Source organism: Paramisgurnus dabryanus, chromosome 4 (assembly GCF_030506205.2).
Source record: "Paramisgurnus dabryanus chromosome 4, PD_genome_1.1, whole genome shotgun sequence".
Taxonomy (NCBI): Eukaryota; Metazoa; Chordata; class Actinopteri; order Cypriniformes; family Cobitidae; genus Paramisgurnus; species Paramisgurnus dabryanus.
The window spans coordinates 24,697,422-24,720,109 of NC_133340.1; the positions used below are offsets into that span (position 1 = coordinate 24,697,422).

At 37.5% G+C, this 22,688-nt stretch overlaps 2 protein-coding genes across 4 annotated transcripts; one reads left to right on the plus strand and one right to left on the minus strand.

Annotated features, from left to right (window-relative positions):
- Nucleotides 1-92: 92 nt before the first annotated feature.
- spast (spastin) lies at nt 93-9,091 on the plus strand. Of its 2 annotated transcripts, XM_065295326.2 has the most exons (17): nt 97-738; nt 1,905-1,988; nt 2,227-2,310; nt 4,187-4,261; nt 4,349-4,497; nt 4,634-4,779; nt 5,006-5,099; nt 5,619-5,693; nt 5,770-5,841; nt 5,992-6,067; nt 6,150-6,241; nt 6,354-6,433; nt 6,524-6,566; nt 6,653-6,732; nt 6,828-6,898; nt 6,982-7,022; nt 7,527-9,090. In XM_065295326.2, the coding sequence occupies exons 1-17, from the start codon at nt 411-413 to the stop codon at nt 7,650-7,652; spliced, it is 1,716 nt and encodes a 571-aa protein (XP_065151398.2). In that variant the 5' UTR covers nt 97-410; the 3' UTR covers nt 7,653-9,090. The 2 variants fall into 2 exon arrangements, with proteins under 2 accessions (XP_065151399.2, XP_065151398.2); XM_065295327.2 differs by lacking the exon at nt 4,187-4,261 and having other exon boundaries at nt 93-738; nt 7,527-9,091.
- Nucleotides 9,092-10,122: 1,031 nt separating this feature from the next.
- On the minus strand, nt 10,123-22,620 carry ugp2a (UDP-glucose pyrophosphorylase 2a). Of its 2 annotated transcripts, none has more exons than XM_065295329.2 (10): nt 22,508-22,620; nt 20,435-20,562; nt 16,807-16,914; nt 12,509-12,694; nt 12,006-12,139; nt 11,587-11,884; nt 11,307-11,504; nt 10,988-11,230; nt 10,699-10,803; nt 10,123-10,610 (listed from the first exon to the last, which is right to left on the minus strand). In XM_065295329.2, the coding sequence occupies exons 2-10, from the start codon at nt 20,531-20,533 to the stop codon at nt 10,503-10,505; spliced, it is 1,479 nt and encodes a 492-aa protein (XP_065151401.2). In that variant the 5' UTR covers nt 20,534-20,562; nt 22,508-22,620; the 3' UTR covers nt 10,123-10,502. The 2 variants fall into 2 exon arrangements, with proteins under 2 accessions (XP_065151401.2, XP_065151400.2); XM_065295328.2 differs by lacking the exon at nt 22,508-22,620 and adding an exon at nt 20,802-21,233.
- Between the last annotated feature and the right edge of the window lie 68 nt (nt 22,621-22,688).

Sequence of the window (22,688 nt, forward strand, 5' to 3'; positions counted from 1 at the left end):
CATGTATGAATTATTTGAAATAAAATATGTCAATAAAAATAACTTTATGATGTTAAAAAAAATATGGCTAAAGACAAGTGCACCCTGAAAGACCCGAAAATATTTAATTTTATTTGTTGAAGATCGTAAAAAATAAACATTACAAACATGATGATACAAATGACATAAGAAACAATGCACAAGCGTAAAAAAACTATGTAACGTTACAAGCCTAACAACATTTGTCGCCCAATGCACGTGACTCAATCTAACGTTACGTCATTTGCGCGAGACCGTATTCACCACACACGGTAACTTCCGCAATTGCTGCGGGTGACAACAAACCGGAGACCCGACATCACTGATAAAATTAAGACCTCTCTTCACCGAACACCCGGCCCGTTATGGAATGGAGAGCCCGAATCGGGTGAATGATTTCTTGGGACGGAGCGAGACACAGAGGATCAGCGCGTGCGGGAGGACACACCTGCATACAGGTGTCTGACGGTACTGCTCGCGGTCCACTGGACCGGCTGTGCGCTCTCACTCGAACCCTCTGCCGGTTACCGTGTTCCCTGTTGCAGGCTCTTCTTCTGCTGCTCGTGTGGCTGTACCGGCCCTTCCGCCAGATCATGGCGGCCAGAGCCAAAGATCACGGGTCCGAGAGCTGTGATGAGACCGGAGAGCAGATCCGAAACTATCACAAACAAGCGTTTGAGTATATTTCTGTGGCTCTACAGATCGACGAGGAAGATAAAGGTAATATCGGCCTTTATTCTGCCTTCCTTTACTTGTACCGTGGTATTAGACATACTTTCTGTTATCAAGTAACGTTAAAGTAACTATTTTTATTTTCATTTACATTTTCCCACGACCGATATTTTTTATCATACGACTGATATTATTTTGAAGTGCCCAATGTTTTATCATATATTATTTATAACATTTAATTTTATTGTTTTATTGATAGTAGTAGACCAATAAATATTTAATTTTGTTGTATTAACACTATTATTAATACAACTAATTATATTTATTCATAATAACCAACCAATTAAAAGTAATGTCGAAAAAAGCATTGGCCAAAGCAGTTATTGATCTACCCCTAATGTGAATACAATGAATTATGAAAGTTAGTCGGTTTCATTGTATTACCACCATCTGATACCATCAATGTACCATAAGAGCTTTTATAAAAGATCTGTCTGACAAACAGGTACTTATATATTATGCAATATATTTGATCTAAATAAATACAGTGTGCTAGGTGTTGGTTTAGTCTGGTTTTACTTTCACTTCATATACTCTTGCAGCGTTTGACATTTGTTTGTTTACTCCTGTTAGAAATAGGTCATGATGCCAATTGTCAACTAGATCCATTGTTGTTTTGCCAACTCAGCCAGATCCCCGGTAACCCACCATGTGGGTTGATCTGAGACCCTTCAGCTGGTAGTCAACCTGCTTCAATTAGTTAAAAAACATTTGAACGTCAAAAGTCAAGGAGCCTGGTTTAGGCTCACGTGAATTGGCATCAGCAGTCCGATGGAAAATGTGGCTCGTGGACAACCCCCAAAAGCAAAAACGAAATATAAATACCAAAAGTTGATGGTTTTTTAAACAAAGAACTCAATGTTCAATGTTTATCAAAGCTTTCCCAGTCCCATCATGCCTTGGGGCAAATGGTTGGAGCATACATGACTTTTGCACATCCTGTTTTATCTGAAAACTTAAAGTCCTCCTATCACAGCGCTACTTATTTTTGAAGCCTTAAAATGTGTTTGACACAAAATATGTAGTCTTGTGTGATGTAAACGCAATCTGAAAGCATTGCAGTCGGAGCGGTGCTTTAGTTGCTATCCTGCATGTATAATATATCTACACAATAAAAATGAATCTATATTTCATCTATCGTGTATGTGATGTAGGTGATAAGGATCAAGCTGTGCAGTGGTACAAGAAAGGCATCACTGAGCTGGAAAAGGGCATCTGTATCCAGGTCACTGGAACTGGTGAGATTATTCAGTCATATTGATTTCCATTAGTTTGTAAACTGTGTGACGTGTTTTAATTATGTTAGGTTGCGAGTGTGAGTTGCTAAAAAAGATTTATTACTCGATTAATGATGCAAAAAATGCATTTTATTTTCAATGAAGTGTAGCAGAAATATGTCATTTACAAAAATAAAATAAGTTGTGAATCCTGTTTTTATGTTGACTTTTTAAAGCTGAATAGAAGGTTTTCTTTTAGGCGAGAAGGCCGACAGAGCAAGACGCCTTCAGAAAAAGATGATCAACAACCTCGACATGGCCAAAGACAGACTCAAGCTTCTGGGTAAGCAGACACAAAAGCTGGGGCCAATAGCATCCGACCTCCGGCCAAAATCAAGACGCGTTTTGTGAAAATCTCAAGATTTGTACTGCTGATTCATTAACTCTTTATTGCATAACCCATTGTTCAAATATATGCACACAATATATATGAACCATTGGTTCTTCACATTGCATAACTAACCCTCTGCATATGTGTTTTGATATTCAAATCTTTTGGGTGTATCTTACAAATCCACCAAGATCATGTCCAGGTTACATTTCAGCCAAATTCAGAAATTAGAAATTATATTTAGCTTAACTTTTTAGCTTAGTTTAATACACAGAGTTGGAACTGTTTGCCCTAAGGGAATACTTCCGGGTTTGGGTAAGAGCACCACCTGTTGGATAATAGCGGAAATACGGATTGCTGTAAAAACTCGTCATTGGCAGGGAAGCGCTTTCTCTTAATTGACGAGTTAACTCGTCAATGGCGGGGAAAGAGTTAAAGGAAAGTGATTTAATTTGGTAACTGTCAATAGCCATGCTTCCATTACAGATTTTCGCAAAACTTTGGAGATATTTTCTAAATGTCAATAAAAAACATGTGAATGAAGCATTTCTATTAACTGCTGTTATGCGACAAAAGCGCAATTTTTTTCCTCTCGGGATAAATCCTTCCAAAAGTCACGGCAACGGAAATTGGTTTGTGCATACCGCAGCCACCACACTATTATTTTTAATTGATGGAGGCGCACATGTGTTGTCCAAACAATAATGGATAGAAAAGCCCCTTATACTCGGAGGTTAGAGTACGAAATTTCAATCTTATTAGTATGATAATGTGACTTTTACGCACATTAGGTGACCTGTAAATACTGTTTTCATTGCATTTTTAATATATATATATATATATATATATATATATATATAGACGGTTTCATTGGACGCACGTGATACATCCAAACTTTACTTCCGGTTTCGTTTTTTTAATGGTCTGACTAGTTGCTAAACTGATATCTTGAACAAATGCCTCGTCGAAAATAACAAATGTTTTGGTTTCCTAGGTAATCTATGTGTTGTTTTTTTGCTTGTTATATAAATAAACTACGTTTCAAGAACTTTGTTGTTATTTATTCTTAGCGGAGTTTAGCGGAAGTTACGTGCGGACCGCAACAGCCGCTTCTTTATGTTATTACTGCTGAAACCGTCTATAGGGATGCGACGCTAAATGCCGATATACGCTAGTAATACTTGGCCAGTAACTATTCTGAATTATGCACAGCTATTTCATGTACTACAGCTTTTGATCAGTAAGTCCTTATCGATCTGAAATCACTGTTAGTTTGACGTGCATTTGAAAAAGCATCACTCGTCAAAAATAATCATTGTAAATATTCTTTATTATCATGAAATTACCTGAAAAGGTTTGAAGAACAGCAATATAAATATATCCTTAAGCCATTTCCTGTAGCTGCGTGTGTATGGTTCTTCGTCTGCAGTGCATATTGAGTTTCTGCACGAGAGCGCCCTCTGGCTTTTGGATGTAGCATTTCACCGTAATTCATTGAGAAGCATAGCAAGAATTATCGGCCAATTTATCGGTGCATCTTTTTCGAGTTGCCTGTAAAACCACCCATGCGAGCGAAAAAATATGAGTTTTTGCTAATAAAACATACTTCAGTTGGGCGTATTTTCAATTCGTGATTTCAATTTGTGCATTTTTTTGCATTGTGACCTGGACATGTTTGTATAATGTTGAGCTTCTGTTCTTGCATTTCTCCAGTTCAGTGTCCTCTGGTGTGGTTTTTCGATAAACACTTACTCTCCCTCTTTTTCTCTCTCGCTCTTTCTCTCTTCCACTCTCTATCCTGCTTGATTTCTGTTTTGCAAACTCAAAGCACAACTGCAGTCTCAAGCAGAGGGATGCTCATACCCCACTAGTCTTCCCCTCACCAACGGGAACCTGCGGGCAGGTGGGTGTTTCATCTGGGAGTTGTTATGATTGATCTCTGTGCTGTGTTGGTTTTAAAGAAATGCTACATGTGTGTTCGTAATCGCAGGTAGTGGAGCTGTTTCTAAAAGGAAAGATGCCACCCCATTGCGTCCCAAAAACCCACCCAAATCCTCTCACGGTGCACCTGCAGCTGGGCTGCACCGCACGCCTTCAGCCACTCAGACCGGCAGGAACGGGGCACAGAATAACCAGAAGGTCAGTGGCACCTTAATCTGGCCAAGAGCTGCACACATAGACAAAATGTGGTATCAATAATTTCTTAAAAAGCTGCCTAATCTTGGAATTAAGCACATGTGGCTGATCTAAATCTGTTGTGATGTTGCTTGTTTAGGGTCCCTCCACAAGAGGAGGTAACAGACCCAACAGCAAAGCTACCCAAGACACCACAGCATCGCCCCAGAGGAAACGAGACATGAAAAACTTCAAAAACGTGGACAGCAAGCTGGCTAACCTCATCATGAATGAAATAGTGGACAGGTAGCATTCGCTAATATATTGTGATTTGTGATATAGTTAATGATGATTTTAGGCAATGATACTAAGGCTACGGCAGTGCCTTGCGTATGGCCACTGCATTTCCTAAAAAGTGCAATAAAATGACTTTTGTTGTCTTGCAATGATGTTTGAATCATTTCTGTGAATCGGTCCTGGATATGATTTCTTTCATACATATGAAGAAGATGATCATTTCTGTTTGTTTCAGCGGCTCTTCAGTGAAGTTCGATGATATAGCAGGACAGGAGTTGGCGAAACAGGCCCTGCAGGAGATCGTGATACTGCCTGCGCTACGTCCGGAGGTCTGTAAACATCTGTGACATCACAGGTGGTGTGACTAGTGGATTTACGTGTACGCGAATGTACGCGGTTGAATACATAGCATTGCAAAGTATAATTTATTTGACTCGTACTTGTACACAGACAAGTATGCACGTTGCGACAAAATGCAATGTATCTCCTGGGCTACATACTACATTATCTTGTAGACGCATGTGTAACCTATGCATGCAATATATGTGTGGTTGCAAAAATCCGGCACGCACACACTCTTCAGATGACGAAAATTGCATCATACGCACTATATATGGACCTTCGCAAATGCATAAAAATGGACCATACTTCGGCCTTAAAGTGATAGTTCACCCAAAAATGACACTCTGTCATCATTTTATCATCCTCATGTTGTTCTAAACCTGTTTGAACGCCAAATAATAATAAAAAACGCGACCTTATAGTCCGTAAAAAATACGGTACCTTATAAAGCTTAACGTTTTAAACTCATTTATATCATGTGTTTATAATAACATATCTGTTTTCAGTTGTTTACTGGTCTCAGAGCTCCTGCAAGAGGTCTTCTTCTCTTCGGACCACCTGGGAATGGGAAGACCATGCTGGTAACACAAAAAAGAAAAAAATATGTATTTGTATATGATATGAACAGAAGTATATTACTCCCTTCTGTTTTTTAAGGCTAAAGCAGTCGCAATGGAATCTAATGCCACCTTTTTCAACATCAGCGCTGCCAGTCTGACCTCAAAATGGGTAAGTGACACATAATCCTGAGGTATGAAACGGATATCTGAGATTGTCCTAGCATTTGTCTGTCACTTGGTTTCTATTTATTCTGCATTAGCGTTAAAGTTAAAGTTAAAATGCACTCATTTCCATCAAGAAATGTTTTTGTGTGTTCAGGTGGGAGAGGGTGAGAAACTTGTTCGAGCTTTATTTGCGGTTGCTAGGGAACTACAGCCGTCAATCATCTTCATAGGTGAGAGCCGTCAGCTCACGGGACTCGAGTGTTTTTGTACATGTTTCTCTTGTGTATGTCATTAATGGTGTTTTCGATGCAGATGAGATTGACAGTTTGCTGTGCGAGAGGAGAGAGGGAGAGCACGATGCCAGCAGAAGACTTAAAACTGAGTTTCTCATTGAGTTTGACGGAGTAAGTATCTTAGCAGGATTGGTCACTTTACGTGTCAATCAAATGTTCTCTTTCTGTCTAAGTGGGCGGGTCTGAGCCATACTGAGTTAAATACTAACTGTATGTGTTATAGGTGCAGTCAGGTGGAGATGATCGCGTTTTGGTAATGGGAGCCACTAACAGGCCTCAGGAACTTGATGAGGCCGTACTTAGGTGATTCTGACCTTTGACCTGTCATTAATTCAATAACTTCATATTTCTACATCTTCTAAATGGGGTGTGCTCTGTTGTTTGTGCTTACAGGCGATTCGCAAAACGGATTTATGTGGCTTTACCTACAGAGGAGGTACTGTTTGTTTGCGCCATTGCATGCAGTTTTATGAAACACTTAAGGATTAAGGTGCAAATAAATTCTGGATTTGTGTGTTTCAGACCCGTTTGAAGCTCATTAGGAACCTCCTGAGTAAACATGGAAACCCATTAAGTCAAAAAGAGCTCAGCCAGTTAGCCAAGTACAAGCCTGTCTTATGTTTATGCATGATATGCAAATGAGACGAATTACTATTAATATTAAAGGTTTAATGGTGTATTTCATGTGTGCGTTTAGGTTGACTGAAGGTTATTCTGGCAGTGATTTGACCTCTTTGGCAAAAGATGCAGCACTTGGTCCAATCCGAGGTGCGTTTGTATGAAGTGCATTTTATTCAATCGTGCATTGATGTTTGTCAAATAAACGTCCACTTGTTTTCTTCTAAACACAGAACTGAGGCCTGAACAAGTGAGGAACATGAAGGCAAATGAGGTAGAGTATTTTTTTAACACATGAAGAATAATCCACCTGCTTCGTAAAGAAATAGTTCACCCACAAATAATAAAATCAAATGTTTTGTTGCGGGTTGAGGTACCGGATGAGCCCCCAATTGATTTTATTAAGCAGCCATAACACAAAAGGGGTCAACATCATAAACGCAGTCCAACTGTGGATTTTTTTTGCAAAAATTGAAGTGTAGGAAGAAAAATTATCAGTGGAAAAATAACAACAAAATTGCATGCAATTGGACCCTCGCAATAAACCTGCCGCCAAGGTATGGCAAAATTTTTTGAAAGCAGTTCAAAACTTTCATCTGATATATTGAATGTTTATATATTTAAAGAAGGCATTCAACTTTTGTGAAAATCACAAAATATGCTGGCGCTGGCTGAAAGAGTTGAAAACTGTCAGTTTGCATTATATATATGTATATCAAACGCAATGTAGTATACATCTATCTGTTTTTCTCCCTCATGTTTTTATTTTTCTGTTTAGGTGAGGAACATTCGATACTCAGATTTTATCGATTCTCTGAAGAGGATAAAGCACAGTGTCAGTTCTCAGACGCTGGAACTGTACGTCCGCTGGAACCGAGAGTATGGAGACACAACCGCCGTATGACCTCAGCATTGACCTTTTGGTCCTGTGGCATTATGGGAGAAAGAAGCAAACGGCTATTTTTACAAAGAATTGTCGAGTGGTTTCTATTATTTTAGCCGTTCTGCTATGGAGACATGTGAAGCTCAGGGTGTGATCTTACATTGGCTGTTTCGACTGAATCACACCCTGATCTTGAAATCTTAGACAATATGCAAAGCAACAGATGCTTGTCAGCGTTTTTCATCTGATGCTCTTTTTCTACAAATCTCAGATTTTTCAGAAACGTTTTCTTGCGCGCTTTTTCTGCACTATGATTCATTTCATGTAAAGCACTTGTTGAAGAAGAGTCTGTATTGTGTGTTAGATGTGGTTGTTCTTTGTGAGTTGATTTGTGTGTTTTGCTGCATGTAACTTCCTCAAATTGTTGTTTTCTGGACATGAAATGCTTACAGCTTGTATTTTTCATACATACATGGGAGTTTTAATCTTCTTACTAACATTATTCTGAAAAGATTAAATTGTTATTGTTTGATCTTTGAATATGGCAGACAATTAAAATAAAACGTTTGTAGCTGCAGTGGGATAAATAGCAACGGATGTTCATGGGTAAATAAATAAATTAGAAAAATAAATTATATTTTGCTAAACAATAAAACAGCATTTTGATTTCGGGGTCAGATGTGGCAAATGTGGTTATTTTACATATGCTTCAAAGTAATTTAACATCATCAAATCAATCAATAAATTAACTAATGAAAGAATGAACATGTCGAAAATTAAACAGTATATGTGTCATTTATAAAAGGAGGATAAGGACAAAGTAAAAAAACAAATAAATCGAATTAAAATAAATTATTTTAATTAAAAATTATTCTCTAAACATTACGACTTTATTCTCGTTATATTGACTTTATTTTCAAAACATTCTTTATTTAGAAATTTTTTTCTCAGAAAAAACTGCTATTATAAAATTCACATTATAATATCGAGATGTATTTATTTTAGCTTGGGCCTAATCCTCCTTAGTATTAGTGATTCTGTCAGGGACAATTTTTTCCAATGAAAGACTTTTAGTGATTTTTACCTTATGAGAATTGCATTGATGCATATTTTTTGCTTTAATTTTTGTATTGTGTTATAACCGTTTTATAAAACCATTAAGCACACAGCCTCTCCTTTATTATTTTTTAAACTAAGAGAACAATACCTGCAGGTTGATTTCTTTTTAAAACCTAAAACTCATTTTCTGGGAACCAAAATTTTTTTAGCTGGGATAGCCCACTCTTAAGAATTATTATGTTGGGGTGAAATGTTTTGTACCAGTATGTTTTATTGACATCAAGGGGTAATATTAAATATCTTTGGTTGAATGTACCGTAGTCCAAATCCAAATTATTGGAGACTTTTTTAATGCTCATGGGCACCTACAGGAGTGCAAATAACGAAACACGGCATTGAGCCAAACACTGTGCTTATTTTTATCTTTGCCATGTTTTTGTTGTTGGCAATGATCAAATTGTTTTTTGAACAAATGTTAAAAAGTTTTATTAAACTCGTGTCAGCAAAATGTTTTGCAATTAATTAACCCTTATGGGTTGTTGAGGACATTTTTGTCTTAATTAACTTTCTCTGTTTCAGCAAATGGAAGGCTTTTTGGTGACAAAACTTGTGACGCATATTTTGAGAAAACGCTTAAAAAAATTTCAAAAACTCAACAATATATCATGGGCAAATTTACTACGCTTTCGGGCTGTTCGTGTACAAAAAAAGCCACTAAATTAAACGGCTTTAAAAATATATCAGATAAATATATTTTCCAATTTTTTTTCATGACTCTGTAAATCACCCTCAGTACTTACCTTTTAGCAAAAGGAAAAATCACCAACAATCAAGAATGCATGATAATATGGTGTCATGGCTTTGCAATCAAAAATGTCGTTATAATGGAAGTCAAAAACAGTAAATGTGGGAGAAAAAATTAAATCTGATGCTGCACAAAAACTAAAAATGCATCAAAGCCAATGTTTTTACTAATCTTTAGGATGCCCAAGACTGTGCAAAATCCAGTCCACAATCACTTTTATAATTGATTATATTTTGTGCGTTTTTTTCCCCAAATCAGTGACACCACTTATGAACTCGGCAATTAAAGAGTTAAAATCATGGAAATTTTGTAAACATTTGGTATTGAGGTTGATTAACAGATTTATAAAATTAAAAAAATAAATTAATCGGATACATTTTTACAGCCGGTTAATTTAATGGCCTTTTTGTTCACGAAAAACCTGAAAGGGTAGTGAATTGGAACAACCCACAAGGTAGGTTAAAGAACAGTTTAATAATTTTTAAATTAAAAACTTAAATTAATGTGTAAATGTTAATAGTTTTATTCATACTTTCATCACATGTTTCAGCTTCCTGGTTATTTAAACAAACAGAAATCAAAATTTTTCATCCTACAGAAATAAATCAGCACTGCTCGAATGATCGAAATTTTCCGACTTTAATTCCTGTCTTAAAGGGAACAGACGTCCATCATGTGTTCAGATTGTAGCGTTAAAGTAACAGTTTACACAGTAATAAACACAGTCACAGTATTTATACATATCAAAGATGCACTATTATTTTAGAGAATTCTCTGTAATCTCTCATGTAACAATCACAGCTGATCTGTGATCTGCTTCAATCCTATGACATTTATCATTGAGTGAGCTACACAGCTGTAGTTATTATTACTTAAGTTAATACTAATCACATAGACGTCATATATAGGACATCACTATATCTGACATACACAAATATATGCCCTGTAAAAGTCCAAGTGACATGTTGGATGGGATTTCTGTGCAAAAGTTGGATGACGCCTCCGCCTCAGTGGTCCAGGATGCGCAGGTTGCCTGAAACGATCTTATTCTCCAGCATCGCTCCAGCTGGGATGTCGATTCTGTCTCCGTGATTAGCAATAATGATAACAGTCCCCTGTGATACAGAAACAACACACAGGGTTGAGTTAGTCCATCTATCATTTCATATTTTTATTTCTATCGTAATTCCTGGACATCGTTACCTTGAGTGTTAATTGTTTTCCGAAGGTAACATCTCCGGACACGGTGAGGTGGTCCAGTTCCAGCATGTCAGGAATGCTCTCGAACCGTTTCAGGTAGTCCTGAACCTAAAACACACAAGAACCGGCAAAGTTGATTTGTTTTGAAAACATTGTCCTATGAGATTACGAGAATAAATATCCAGGTGACTTATGTGTTTCTTCAGTTTTTGTACAAATAAACTACACAACCCAGGCCTGATCTGGCCCGGAGTCATCTGCTGTCTGGGCAGATATGCTCAGTGCGGTTTACCTTCGTGAATGAGCTGCCAAGTTTGACATGAGGTGTTGTGGGAAACTCCCTCTTGGGGCTCATGATCAGAGACCCTGCATCCATGCTGTACAGATTAGACATGACCAATAGGAGGTCCGAGGTGGTTTTGACTGGAAGGAAGCGGCTACGAGGGACGTTGATGCCCAACGCGTTGTCGAAACTCTTCATGGCGGCGCCCACAGCCGTCTCCAGCTGAATCACATTGAGCCCGCCATCTAGAGTCTGCAGACCCAAACAAACACGTCACAAATAAACTCAAATAAACTGATTTATATACAAACATCCACGATGTGCTTACTTTAGGGTTAACAATGATCTCCATGTCCATGGCGTTCTGCTCGTGAAGCCTTTTGATGGCTGGCAAGCTGATCCACAGGTTATTGGTGTTGAAGATCTTAAACTTGGTGACGGATTTAAACTCGTCCACGTGGTCTTTGGGCACCTGGGCGATTTCCAGAAGTCGGAGTTTACCATCGTACTGCATCAGTGTACCACCCTAAAACAAACGATCACAACATGTTAGCCGATAAGCTTGCCACAGAAGAAGAAGTGTCATACAGCTGGTACAGTAATCTCACCTTCACGTCAGCTCTCGTCTTGTCCGTGACTTCCATGACAAACTCGCATCGTTTCCCACTTGGTTGGATCATCAGGTGGTTCAGGATGTGCAGGTCTACTGTGGCGCCCAAGTTATCAATGTTGGACACAAAGATGTACTCCTTCCCTTCTGCGATGAGCTTGTCCAACAAGCCGGAGTTGTAAAAGCTAGCGTAGATGTCTCCGTGCCCGGGAGGGTACCAGGCTTCTTCATTCTCGCCTGTCAGGCTTAAATTAGTGGCCACTGGCAACAAAGACTCCTTATTGATTCTGGGATACCTGTGCGGAGGTGGAGAGGGGGCAGTCAGGATAGCGAGCAGGATATTGGAGGAAAGATGAGAAAGGATGGATGACAGAGACAAAGTTCTTGTGGATGAGAAATGTATGTGTGTGTGTGCACCTGCTCTGGTTGAAGGTGTGTATCTTCACACAGTGATGTGTGTATTTCTGCAAGATCTTCTTGGTGTCCTCATCTGTATTGAAGGAATTCATCAGCACCAGTGGCACATCTGCATTATACGTCTTATTCAAATGCTGAGAGAAAGAGAACGATTTTTTAATAAATAGACATTATGCAACTTTGGGGTCACTGACACAGAGGTAAAATCTTTACTAGTGTCTGACACGGCAAACATAGTCTTACATCATCTTCAACCTTTCTACTTAAAGGGACACTCCACTTTTTTGGAAAATATGCTCATTTTCCAAAGTTAAACATTTGATTTTTACTGTTTTTGAATCCATTCAGCCGATCTCTGGGTCTGGCGCTAGCACTTTTAGCATAGCTTAGCAAAATGCATTGAATCTGATTAGACCATTAGCATCACGCTAACTGTCAAAATGCATTTCATGTATGACTTATGAATTCCGCTCTGTTTTGGCTTTGCCGCCGTGATGCAGTACCTCAATCTGCTGTACGGTCAGATCCAGAAACGTGTTTTCGTTGCGGACGCTGATGAGACTTTTGGGTCCTTTGCAGCCCATGCTGGTGCCCAGACCTCCATTCAGCTTCACCACGGCAAGTTTATTAAGACTGGAGGATATGTCAGCTGGAAGACCCTTCAACTTGATCTTCTCATAGGGCTGGATCTGAGAAAGAATCAAACATGATGAAGGTGCACACAATTATGTCAGATTTTCAGTTATTTTCAGTTTCATTTGTCTTAATAGAGCACTGTAATGTCAATCCCCAACATGGCCACAAGGGGCGCTAGCAGGCATTACTGTAAACTTATCTTTTTTAAAGGTGCATTGTGTAACTTTTAAAAGGATCAATATGCAATTTAATTGTGCAATATAATAAACATAACTATATTATCAGCAGTTTATAAACCTTATTGTTTGTATTACCTTAGAATGAGCTTTTATCTAGTTTACATACATCGCGGGTCCCCTTACATGCAAGTCTGCGTCATGTTTCTACAGTAGCCCCAAATGGACAAACTGCTCTATAGAGAGCGTTTTATCACTACGTTGTCTCAGACGACGACAAGTTTTTCTTGTGGCGGCTACTGTGGCTTCTCTATGCGTTTCGAAAGGGAGGGGTGAGCTGTCACTGAGCTGTTGGTTGCAATTCACAGTCTCACCACTAGATGCCGCTAAAAATCAACACAGAGGACCTTTAAGTCCGCAACTGCGTAACAGTTTTAGAAGAATCTTGCCGATTAAGCGAGTTAGTTACAATACATGTGGCTGAGATGTTTATAACTAGATAGCAGATTAAAACCTGGTTTAAAGGCAGTAGAAAACTCGATTGCCCCCTCGAGCACAAGGTTTGTTTTACTCTAGTTAAACAAAGCAATTAAACCGACTGCAAAAAACTGATGTTATCCTGATATAAGACATTAAAGGAGATTCAAAACTTTAAAAACAGACTGAGAAATATAAGCTGATTTAATTTCTCTCAGCATTTTGTGTTAATGTAGTGAGCTGCTGCCTTCAACAACTGTACAGACTCACTGAAGTCCTGCACGTACATCCGTCTCAAATAAACAAACATTTCATCAAACTTGTGCAACGCGTTCATTTAACTGCAGGTAAAAAGATTAAAGTCTAAGGACAGTGTATACAATAAGTAAATAATAAACTTGTTTTCATTTTAAGAGCTACATCTAAAGTAGGTCAAGTTTTAAAAGTACACAGACTATAAACAAATGTACACATGTATGGCAAACAGATTAGCACTGGAATTGGATATATGAAATTAAAAAGAGTACAAATGTCATAGTTTTAAAGGAAACATATCATGAAAAGCTGACTTTTTGCTATAATTGGGTCCCCAGTGCTTCTATCAACTTAGAAAATGTGAAAAAGATCAACCCAGTACCTTAGTTTTGGTAAACCATTCTCATCGAGCAAGTGAAAAAATAGGCCATTGAAATTTGGCTCCCCTTGTGATGTCAGAAGGGGATAACACCGCCCCTAAATCTGCATGGCACTGCAATTTAGTGCAGAGATCAACTCATTTGCATTTAAAAGGACACACCCAGAAACGGCATATAGTGACAATTTTAACATGTTATAATAAATTATCTATATATGATATTTTGAGCTAAAACTTCACATTTGTATCTTGGGGATACCGAAGATTTATTTGACATCTTAAAAAAGTTTTGCAAACCCTTTAATAAACGTAAAAAAATTGCCTCAGGCTGCCATCACAATACACCATGTCAACAATTTTAAGTAAAAATAATAAAAAGCATACATGTTTTCATAATCGAGGTACCTTTTAAGTGAGGGACAATGTATAGGCAGCCGGTTGCTATCGCAGAAATAAGACCCGAAAGTGTGACCAGATGCGAAGCAGTGGGTCTTGTATCACAATGAAGGGGCTTATTTGACAATAACAACCAGCTGCCTGTACATTTACCCAACTTACTTAAAAATATTTTGTCAACAGGTTCCACATAATTTGTTAAGTAAACTCAACGAACAATAATTTAGTTCATTTAACAAAAGAAGGTTAAGTAAACTTAACAACCAACAGTTGAGTTGATTGTACATAAATAATTTATTAATGATGACAAAAATTTGAATAATGCCATTTTATTAACTCCACCCCTTTTATCTAATAACTCCTTAACACTGAATCAATCAATCAATCATAGTGCAGCTGCTTAATACAACTAATCATATAAGCCTCTTAATTATAACTTATCAAGTACATCACAAATATATTTGAAATTAAATGTTACATTTTAAACCATTAATTTGTTTGTTTTTGTTCTAATAATATATTAGAACAAGTTAATTCACTCATAGTTGGCCACAGGTACCTATCTTATGGTGCTACACTTCTGCAAGAGGGTGCCAGAACAACAACAATTACCCATAATACACTGCAACATCATCAGCCAATGAGATGCCAGTCTGTATTGGTTTTATTAATCTGTTAATTTTACACAACACTGTTATGTTGGCTGAACAAATAATTTTTAAGTATAGCTGACAAGACACACCTTTTTGTTGAATAAACTCTATTAAATTAAGTTCACATTGTTAAATGTATTTTTTTAAGTAATCACAATATGAAAGGATTAAGTAAAACTGGCAAAGGCGAAAGTTCATTTTTTTGAGTGTAAGAAACATTTAATATAGATTTGAAAAGTTATATTTTTAATAGAGCTGGGCATAGATTAATCTAGCTTAATCTCATACAAAATAAAAGTGCTTTTTTGTGTAATTATTGTGTAATTATTATGTATATATAAATACACACACATTCATGTATGTATTTAAGAAACATTTACATGTGTGTATATATATATATATATATATATATATATATATATATATATTTATACATTTCATATTATATATAAACAAAGAATTATATATAAATAAAAGATTTCTTAAATATATATATATGTGTGTGTGTGTGTGTGTGTGTGTGTGTGTGTGTGTGTGTGTGTGTGTGTGTGTGTGTGTGTGTGTGTGTGTGTGTGTGTGTGTTTAAATATACCTAATATTTACACACATCACAAACTCATATATAATGCAAAAAATTACTTTTATTTTGTATGAGATTAATCTAGATTAATCTATGCCCAGCCCTAATTTTTAACGAATGCAGACCTTCCGCCAGGAAAACCCATTCACTTTCGGTTTTAAGATAAGACAAGACGTTTAAATGTCACAAACAGACTATTTGGTTTAATCATTTGTAAATATAATGTCATATATGTCCTTATTTAATTTTGTGTAATATACAATTGTACCTGTCAAAAGTATCTAAAGGCAGTTTTGCAACATTTACTATATTGCAGAAGAAATGCAAAAACTGTTCATAATATATAAGACAGTATTTAGTATCAAAGTATTGATTGCACATGATATAACCTCTTACCAAAAAATATACTTATATACAGAAAGAGAGAGAGTCAAGGTGAAAGCACAAGGTGATTGGCTGAATGATCTGAAGGATCCGGTAACCAAACATGCCTGGTCGGACAAACTGTCTCTAGAGGTGCATTATGTGCTGATCTGAGACACTAAATCTCATGTTTGTAGCTGATCATGCTAAAGGTAGACTAAAGCGACATGCTGAATATAAATAAGGTTTCATCTGTCCTGACTCTTCCCCCCGCCAAAGTAACGTGACATGACAAAACACACAAGAGCGAGACAGTCTCTCAGCTGACCCATCAAGCATTCGACCATGGAGCACGTCCAAGTTGTAACCGTGGAGTGCGACGGAAATAAACCAAGCCACTGAGCGTTACCGCAAGCTTTGATCTCGAAGCAGCTGTGATGATTAAACTGTAATGAGTTGGAGGAGTTTTGATTTATTGGAGCTGATCTAAGATCATTGCTTCTGGATGACTATGTGCTGTAACCTGAGTTTTCACAACGGCTGTGTGCGCTCGAAAAGAAATGTCAGCCAAGGTTGTGGGACGCTGAAAGTGTTGTGAGTGCTATACATAGTTTAACCTTCAGCGTGCGAGTATTTCTGGAGGGGTCGTTGGTTATTTGGGGAGTGGACCTACGGTAAAATGTCATACACTTTAAACCAAACCTCTCGCTCTTTCTCTTTCCAGCTATTTTGACAGTGACCGTCTCTTCCTTTTGTTTGATGTTTTAATTTGATTCTTTGTTTGATGCCAGCTGACCTCTTTCTTTAACAAGTGTGCTGGTGTCACATAACATATTTTCTTTAAGATATATTGTTTTAGTCACTGGTATACACTCGTGGGTCTTACCGAGTCCTCGGGTGGTCTCTGAATCTTGGCCCATTCTACGGAGGGTCCTTTCGCCTGAAGAAAATTGTGAAAGAGCTGCTTGAAGCCCTCGAAGTCCTTCCTGGAGATCTAGAGAGACACATCTCGAATAAATTAGCATATTACATTTTTTTACAATATCATAGTCATTTGTAATTTACTGCTTTCTACATAAAAATATAATGTAAAGAACATTCTGTAAAATATAACCTTGATATCTTTAATATTGACTAAGTAAGGTCATGTCAAAGATCAATGACTGAAATCAAACTTTAATGCGGACAATGAAGGGAACATGTAAATTAATAAGGTACCATAACCAGTAAACAATTGTGAAAATAAATAATATCTAAAAATTACACTGCAAATGTAAAGATAAAACATATACTTTCTAAGAATTTATAACGCTTATATTATGTGTGTTCCTGTATCTCAATTGGCAAAGCATTTTGTTAGCAGAGCAAAGGTCATGGGTTCGATCCCCAGGGAACACACATACTAATAAAAGTTATAGCTTGGATACAGGCGTCTGCCAAATGCATAAATGTCAAATTAAGTACATACTGTACAGCACAAAGCCTTTATTAAAATCACATACAATAACCGAATAAAAGTTACAGAAGAAGTCATATTTCTAATTAACCTGTTAAATTCTGTGCATTATAATGAATATTCTCCTTCAAGCTTTAGATTAATGGTTCATGTGTTGCATCATGGGACAACAGGATATAATTAAAGTTACCCATCCTTCATTAGGTCACCTCTTCATGGGCATCAGCGTGAAAAATAATTAGCGAGACTAATGCGGATCTACCGCTCTCATTAACAGTGCTGTTATTGTTTGGAGATTTGGAAATGCATCTGAAATGTTACTGAAACTCAGAGCATTATTTTGGCAACCCAAAGGTCATGGGTTCGAAAGGTCAGGGAGCACACATACTGATAAAGGAAAAATATATATAGCGATTGCATATGCAAACTTTTTCTACCAGCTACATTTTGTTAATATTGATTCTGCTAAATAGTTTTGCTTGTTTCAAAAACTAAACACCCAAATGTTTAATAAAAAAAAAAATTTTATATGATTATCTAACCTGAGTTCACGGGCATTTGTACTCGTTTTCATATGAATTTGTCTAAAGTAGGGCTGTCAAAAGATTAATCACAATTAATGGCATACAAAGTTTGTATTTGCATTATAAATTAGTGTGTTTATTGTGTGTAATTATTTTGTATGCATGTATGTGTATTTACAAAATAATAACACACAGTGCACAAACATATACACTGAAAAAATGATTCATTCAATTTACTCTTTTTTTTTAAGGTAAGTGGTCGCAATCAATTTATTTAAGCTAGATTTAAACAAAACATTTTTTTTAAATACAAAACAAAACAAAAAACTTTTGTTTAAATGTAGCTTAAATAAATTGATTGCAACCAGTTACCTTAAAAAATTGAGTAAATTGAATGAATAATTTTTTCAGTGTATTATGCAAAAACAAAATTTAATTTTGTATGCGATTAATCGCGATTAATCTAGTAAAGTTAACCGAACACAAAACATATGACTATTAGACTAAATAACGACACCCCACCCATAAACAGAATTTTTAAGTATAATCAACTTGGATTTACACGTCATTTCAACTTAGTGACGAGTTGATGTAACTTATAAAGTTGAACTTATTTCAACTTCAGTGGCGAATCGTGACTTCTTTTCCGAGGAGGCACAAATGCGAAACTCGTCAAAACATCGTTGTATGTGGATAATCATGTCAAAATATGTGTTCCGTGCGTCACGTGAATCTATGCGCGTGCCTGCTACAGACGCTTTGCAAGGGTTAAAAGAGATGCGCAATACTAGCTTAAATCTCAAGTGTAATCAGTTTACTGTTAAGTAAAGGGCGATTTATAGTCGTGCGTAGGTGCTACGCCGTAGCTACGGCGTAGGCTATCTGTAGCCTGTGCGTAGCTCTGCGTAGCCTGACGCGCACCTCACAAAATTCCTAACAGCGCGTCTGCTCTACGCGGACCGCAAGCTCTGTGATTGGTCCACCAGAACCCCTCCCGTCAGGTAAAAAAACTGCGTCATAGGTATTTCCGGTTGAGACGGTGAAAACAAAGATGAGCCAAGTTAAGGAGTGATTTAACTCAAACTGCAACATAAGTCGCTGTTTATTTACTTCCATCATTGCTGGTCTTCTCAAATTATACACAACAAGTTGCTATTTCGTCTTCGTTTGTGGGTTAACTTGCTTAGCTTCTTCTTCTGTGACGACTTCTGCTGCTACTGTGGTTACACGCGTGATTACTGCCAACCAGTGGTTTCGCGTGTGTTTGCACGTCGACGCGGACGGCGACGCACAAGTATAAATGAAAACAGACGCGGAACCTACGCCGTCGCTGCTACGCCGTAGGACCTACGCACGACTATAAATCGCCCTTAAGTGTCTTCCGAGACATGAATCTCTTAACAAACATCTCTTTTATTATGAATCTTTTCGACGCGTATGCAGCAGGCACGTATTTTGACATAACACAAGATGCGCTAAGGTTCCCTTGATGCACCGAACACATATTTTTACATTATGATCCACACAAATGACACCCCAAACTAATTTTTTGCCCGCCACTGTTCAACTTTATTTTAAGTAACAGCAACTCATCACTAGTCAAGACAAAAAAATCTTAGTTAAAAAGACTTTAAAGTGATAATAATAAAGTTAAAAATTTAAGTGCAATTTAAGTTTTTACGTGACTTTGCCAGACTACTTGTATGATTACGTTTTAAATATGAACTCTTTCACCGCCATTGACGAGATATCTCGTCAATTAAGAGAAAAAGCTTCCCCGCCAATGATGAGATTTTTTGTCTTTCCGCAATACCGCTATTATCCACCTTCCGCAACTTTTTAAACCCAGATGTATTGCCCTATGACAAGCGGCTGCATGTCCGTGTCTGTTTTAAAGATCGCTCTGAATGGGATCTCTATGAAAAGTCCGTCACAAAAATTTAATTATTATCTGCTTTTTGCTCAAAATGTGGTGTTTTTGCAGAAACCTACCCATATTCAAAAGCTGATTACAAAAGAACCACTGAAGGTAGGATGAAACAGGTTTTTTTGTTTGAAAGCAGAGGGTCTGTTCTTTCATTTGGTATATGTATGTTTATATATTTAAAGAAGAACATTTTCTGGAAGGCATTAAACTTTGGTGAAAATCATGAAAAACGCTGGCGCTGGCTGGCAACTTTTAAAAAAAACGCTGGCGGTGAAAGAGTTAAGTCCCACTACAAAATATCAAAATGAGTTTTAATTAGTTCATAGATGAGGCAAGTATTAAAATTATTATGTGTGTGCATAAATTGCATTTTCAAGAAGCACACCAATCTTAACAGATCCATACAAAAACTGACTGTCATGTGTCACTGACCTTTACCTATCTATGTCTATTTGGACAGCTAGATAAACGTCTCGGTGTTGTGGTGATATATTTGGGTACATACTCTATGTGAGCTGGGTAAACACATGGACACGGAGTCAAGGACAAAGGCATTCAGATTTAGCCCCTCAACATATCATATAGTTTTCGGAGCAGCGGGTCTCACCTCCAGCTCTGGTGTCTTGGCAGTGGCCAGGAGTTTCTCCAGCTCTTTGTGCATGGAGTTCTCATGCTGCAATTTCTGCATCTCCTGAAACTCCTTCATGCCTGCGGTCGTACCACCTCTGTTTAGATCTACATGCATGCAAAAACAGCATTAGTATGACAAGGTACAGATGCTTCAATCTGAATACAATTCAATTCAATTTTATTTATATAGCGCTTTTCACAATTGTTAATGGTTTCAAAGCAGCTTTACATGAGTAGATGTATTTACCCCTATACATTAAAGTGCCATTTATTAACATCTGATAGCATCACTGTATGGTATTTAACACCATTGTACATCTTGCAAGCCTATAAAATTGACTTACCAGCGACAGAAGACATGATCAAAAACTTCTGACAACTCTCTAATAAAAACTTTGATGTATTTTAATCCTTTTGGGGTTCAGTAAAATTCAATACTATGTCAAATGTACCTTTAATACTCCATTTTAAACTACAGTTACAGCAATAGTGAGGAATCAAAGCCTCCAGAAAAAAAGATGTAAGTGCGCAAGAAGTAAAATCAGCTCCCAGCATCCGCATCCGAACCGAACCGGTTTGAAGTCAGATGAGATTTCAGTAATGAACACGACGCGCGCGCGAAAGAGACAGGAGCGCGCTCAAGAGCCCTTTAATAAACCCCAGCACTGCCCATCCACATCGTCACCGTGTGAAACTCACGCAGGATACAACGGAATGGTTTTATGTGCCAATGTTAAGTTGCTTGAATGCGCATGACGTGTAGCACGAGCGGGACTCTTCACACTGACTGGACCAGTGGAGTGGACTCGTTCTTCCGTTCACGAGCGTTGCGGTGCGCGCGCGTTCTTGCCGCAGTATGCGCTTGAAGAACATTAATATATTTTAAATTAAACTACAGCATTTACTACAGCTTAACAAATCACTGTCCAGCAAACACAGAACGTTCCCCTAACGTTAGTTTTTGGTTATTTTTGGAACCAAATAATAACGTTCTGAGAACGTTCGTTTTAGGTTTTATTTTCCAGAGGGCAAAATTATATTAACACATGGTAAAATTAATACATTTAAAAAAATATTGAAAGGTATAAAAACAGATGAAGAAAATGTACAGTTATACATTTTTATATTTTATTAAAATAGTTTATTAGCAGTGGTAATTATATATTTTAATGTTGTAATTATACGACTATTTTGCAAACAATATCATCATTAAACGCATGAATATGAAATGCCAGAATGGCTCACAGGAATTCGCTCAAACGTTCGCCAAAGGTTTAGGGAATGTTCTATTCACGTTAAAAAAACGTTCCTACTATAACCATAGATAACGTTAGGACATAACGGCCGTTTCTCAATCCGAAGGCTGCAGCCTACGGAGGTCGCATTTGCAGTCTGCATACGTCATCAAGCCTGGTTTATTTTAGTTAACCAAGCATTAGACTCACAAGTCATAAGCATATTACACCAATTTACAATTAACTAAGAGTTATAGTCAACTTTATACTTACTGAAATATTACTCATTTCAGTTAATATACTGAAAAAGACACTCTTGATGACGTATGCAGCCTAGAAATGCGACCTCTGGAGGCTGCAGCCTTCAGATTGAAAAAACAGCAGACGAATTATTGTTTTAACTTTTAAACAACGTTTATATTACATGATATATATTCTGAGAATGGAATTAAAACTAATTCCACATAAGAGGAAATGTAATGCACTAAAAGGAGAAGATGGTTGGTTATTTGTTCTTGTCGTCTGTAAAAAACAGCCAACTGAACTTTTTACATTGAGCACAATACACGGATGATTCAGCTTCACCTATTATAACACTATACTATATATGACTGCTTTTACCAGCTGAACATACTGTACATACAAAAAGCCTGAGAGTAAACGTAGGGGGATATCTGTCGTGGATTTTAATACTAGACAGCGATGCTGGGAAGCACAAACAAGCACACTGCGCAGGGTTCATGGGCTGTTTAAGGTTGGGTAAGCACATCTAAAGAGCACACAGGCTTTTTGACAGGCCATGCGAAGATACTCACGTCTGCTGCACGGGTCAGGGATTCAAGGGCGGAAGTGTCGCATTAAATCGTGGCGTGCATATGAAGTTTACTCATGGACCAATCAGAACAACGGCAGAGCTGGCTGAACCAATCAGATTTTGTCGTTTTTGAGCGGATTCAGTTAACTGGTGAAATAGTGACATCTGCTGGCCATCAATGT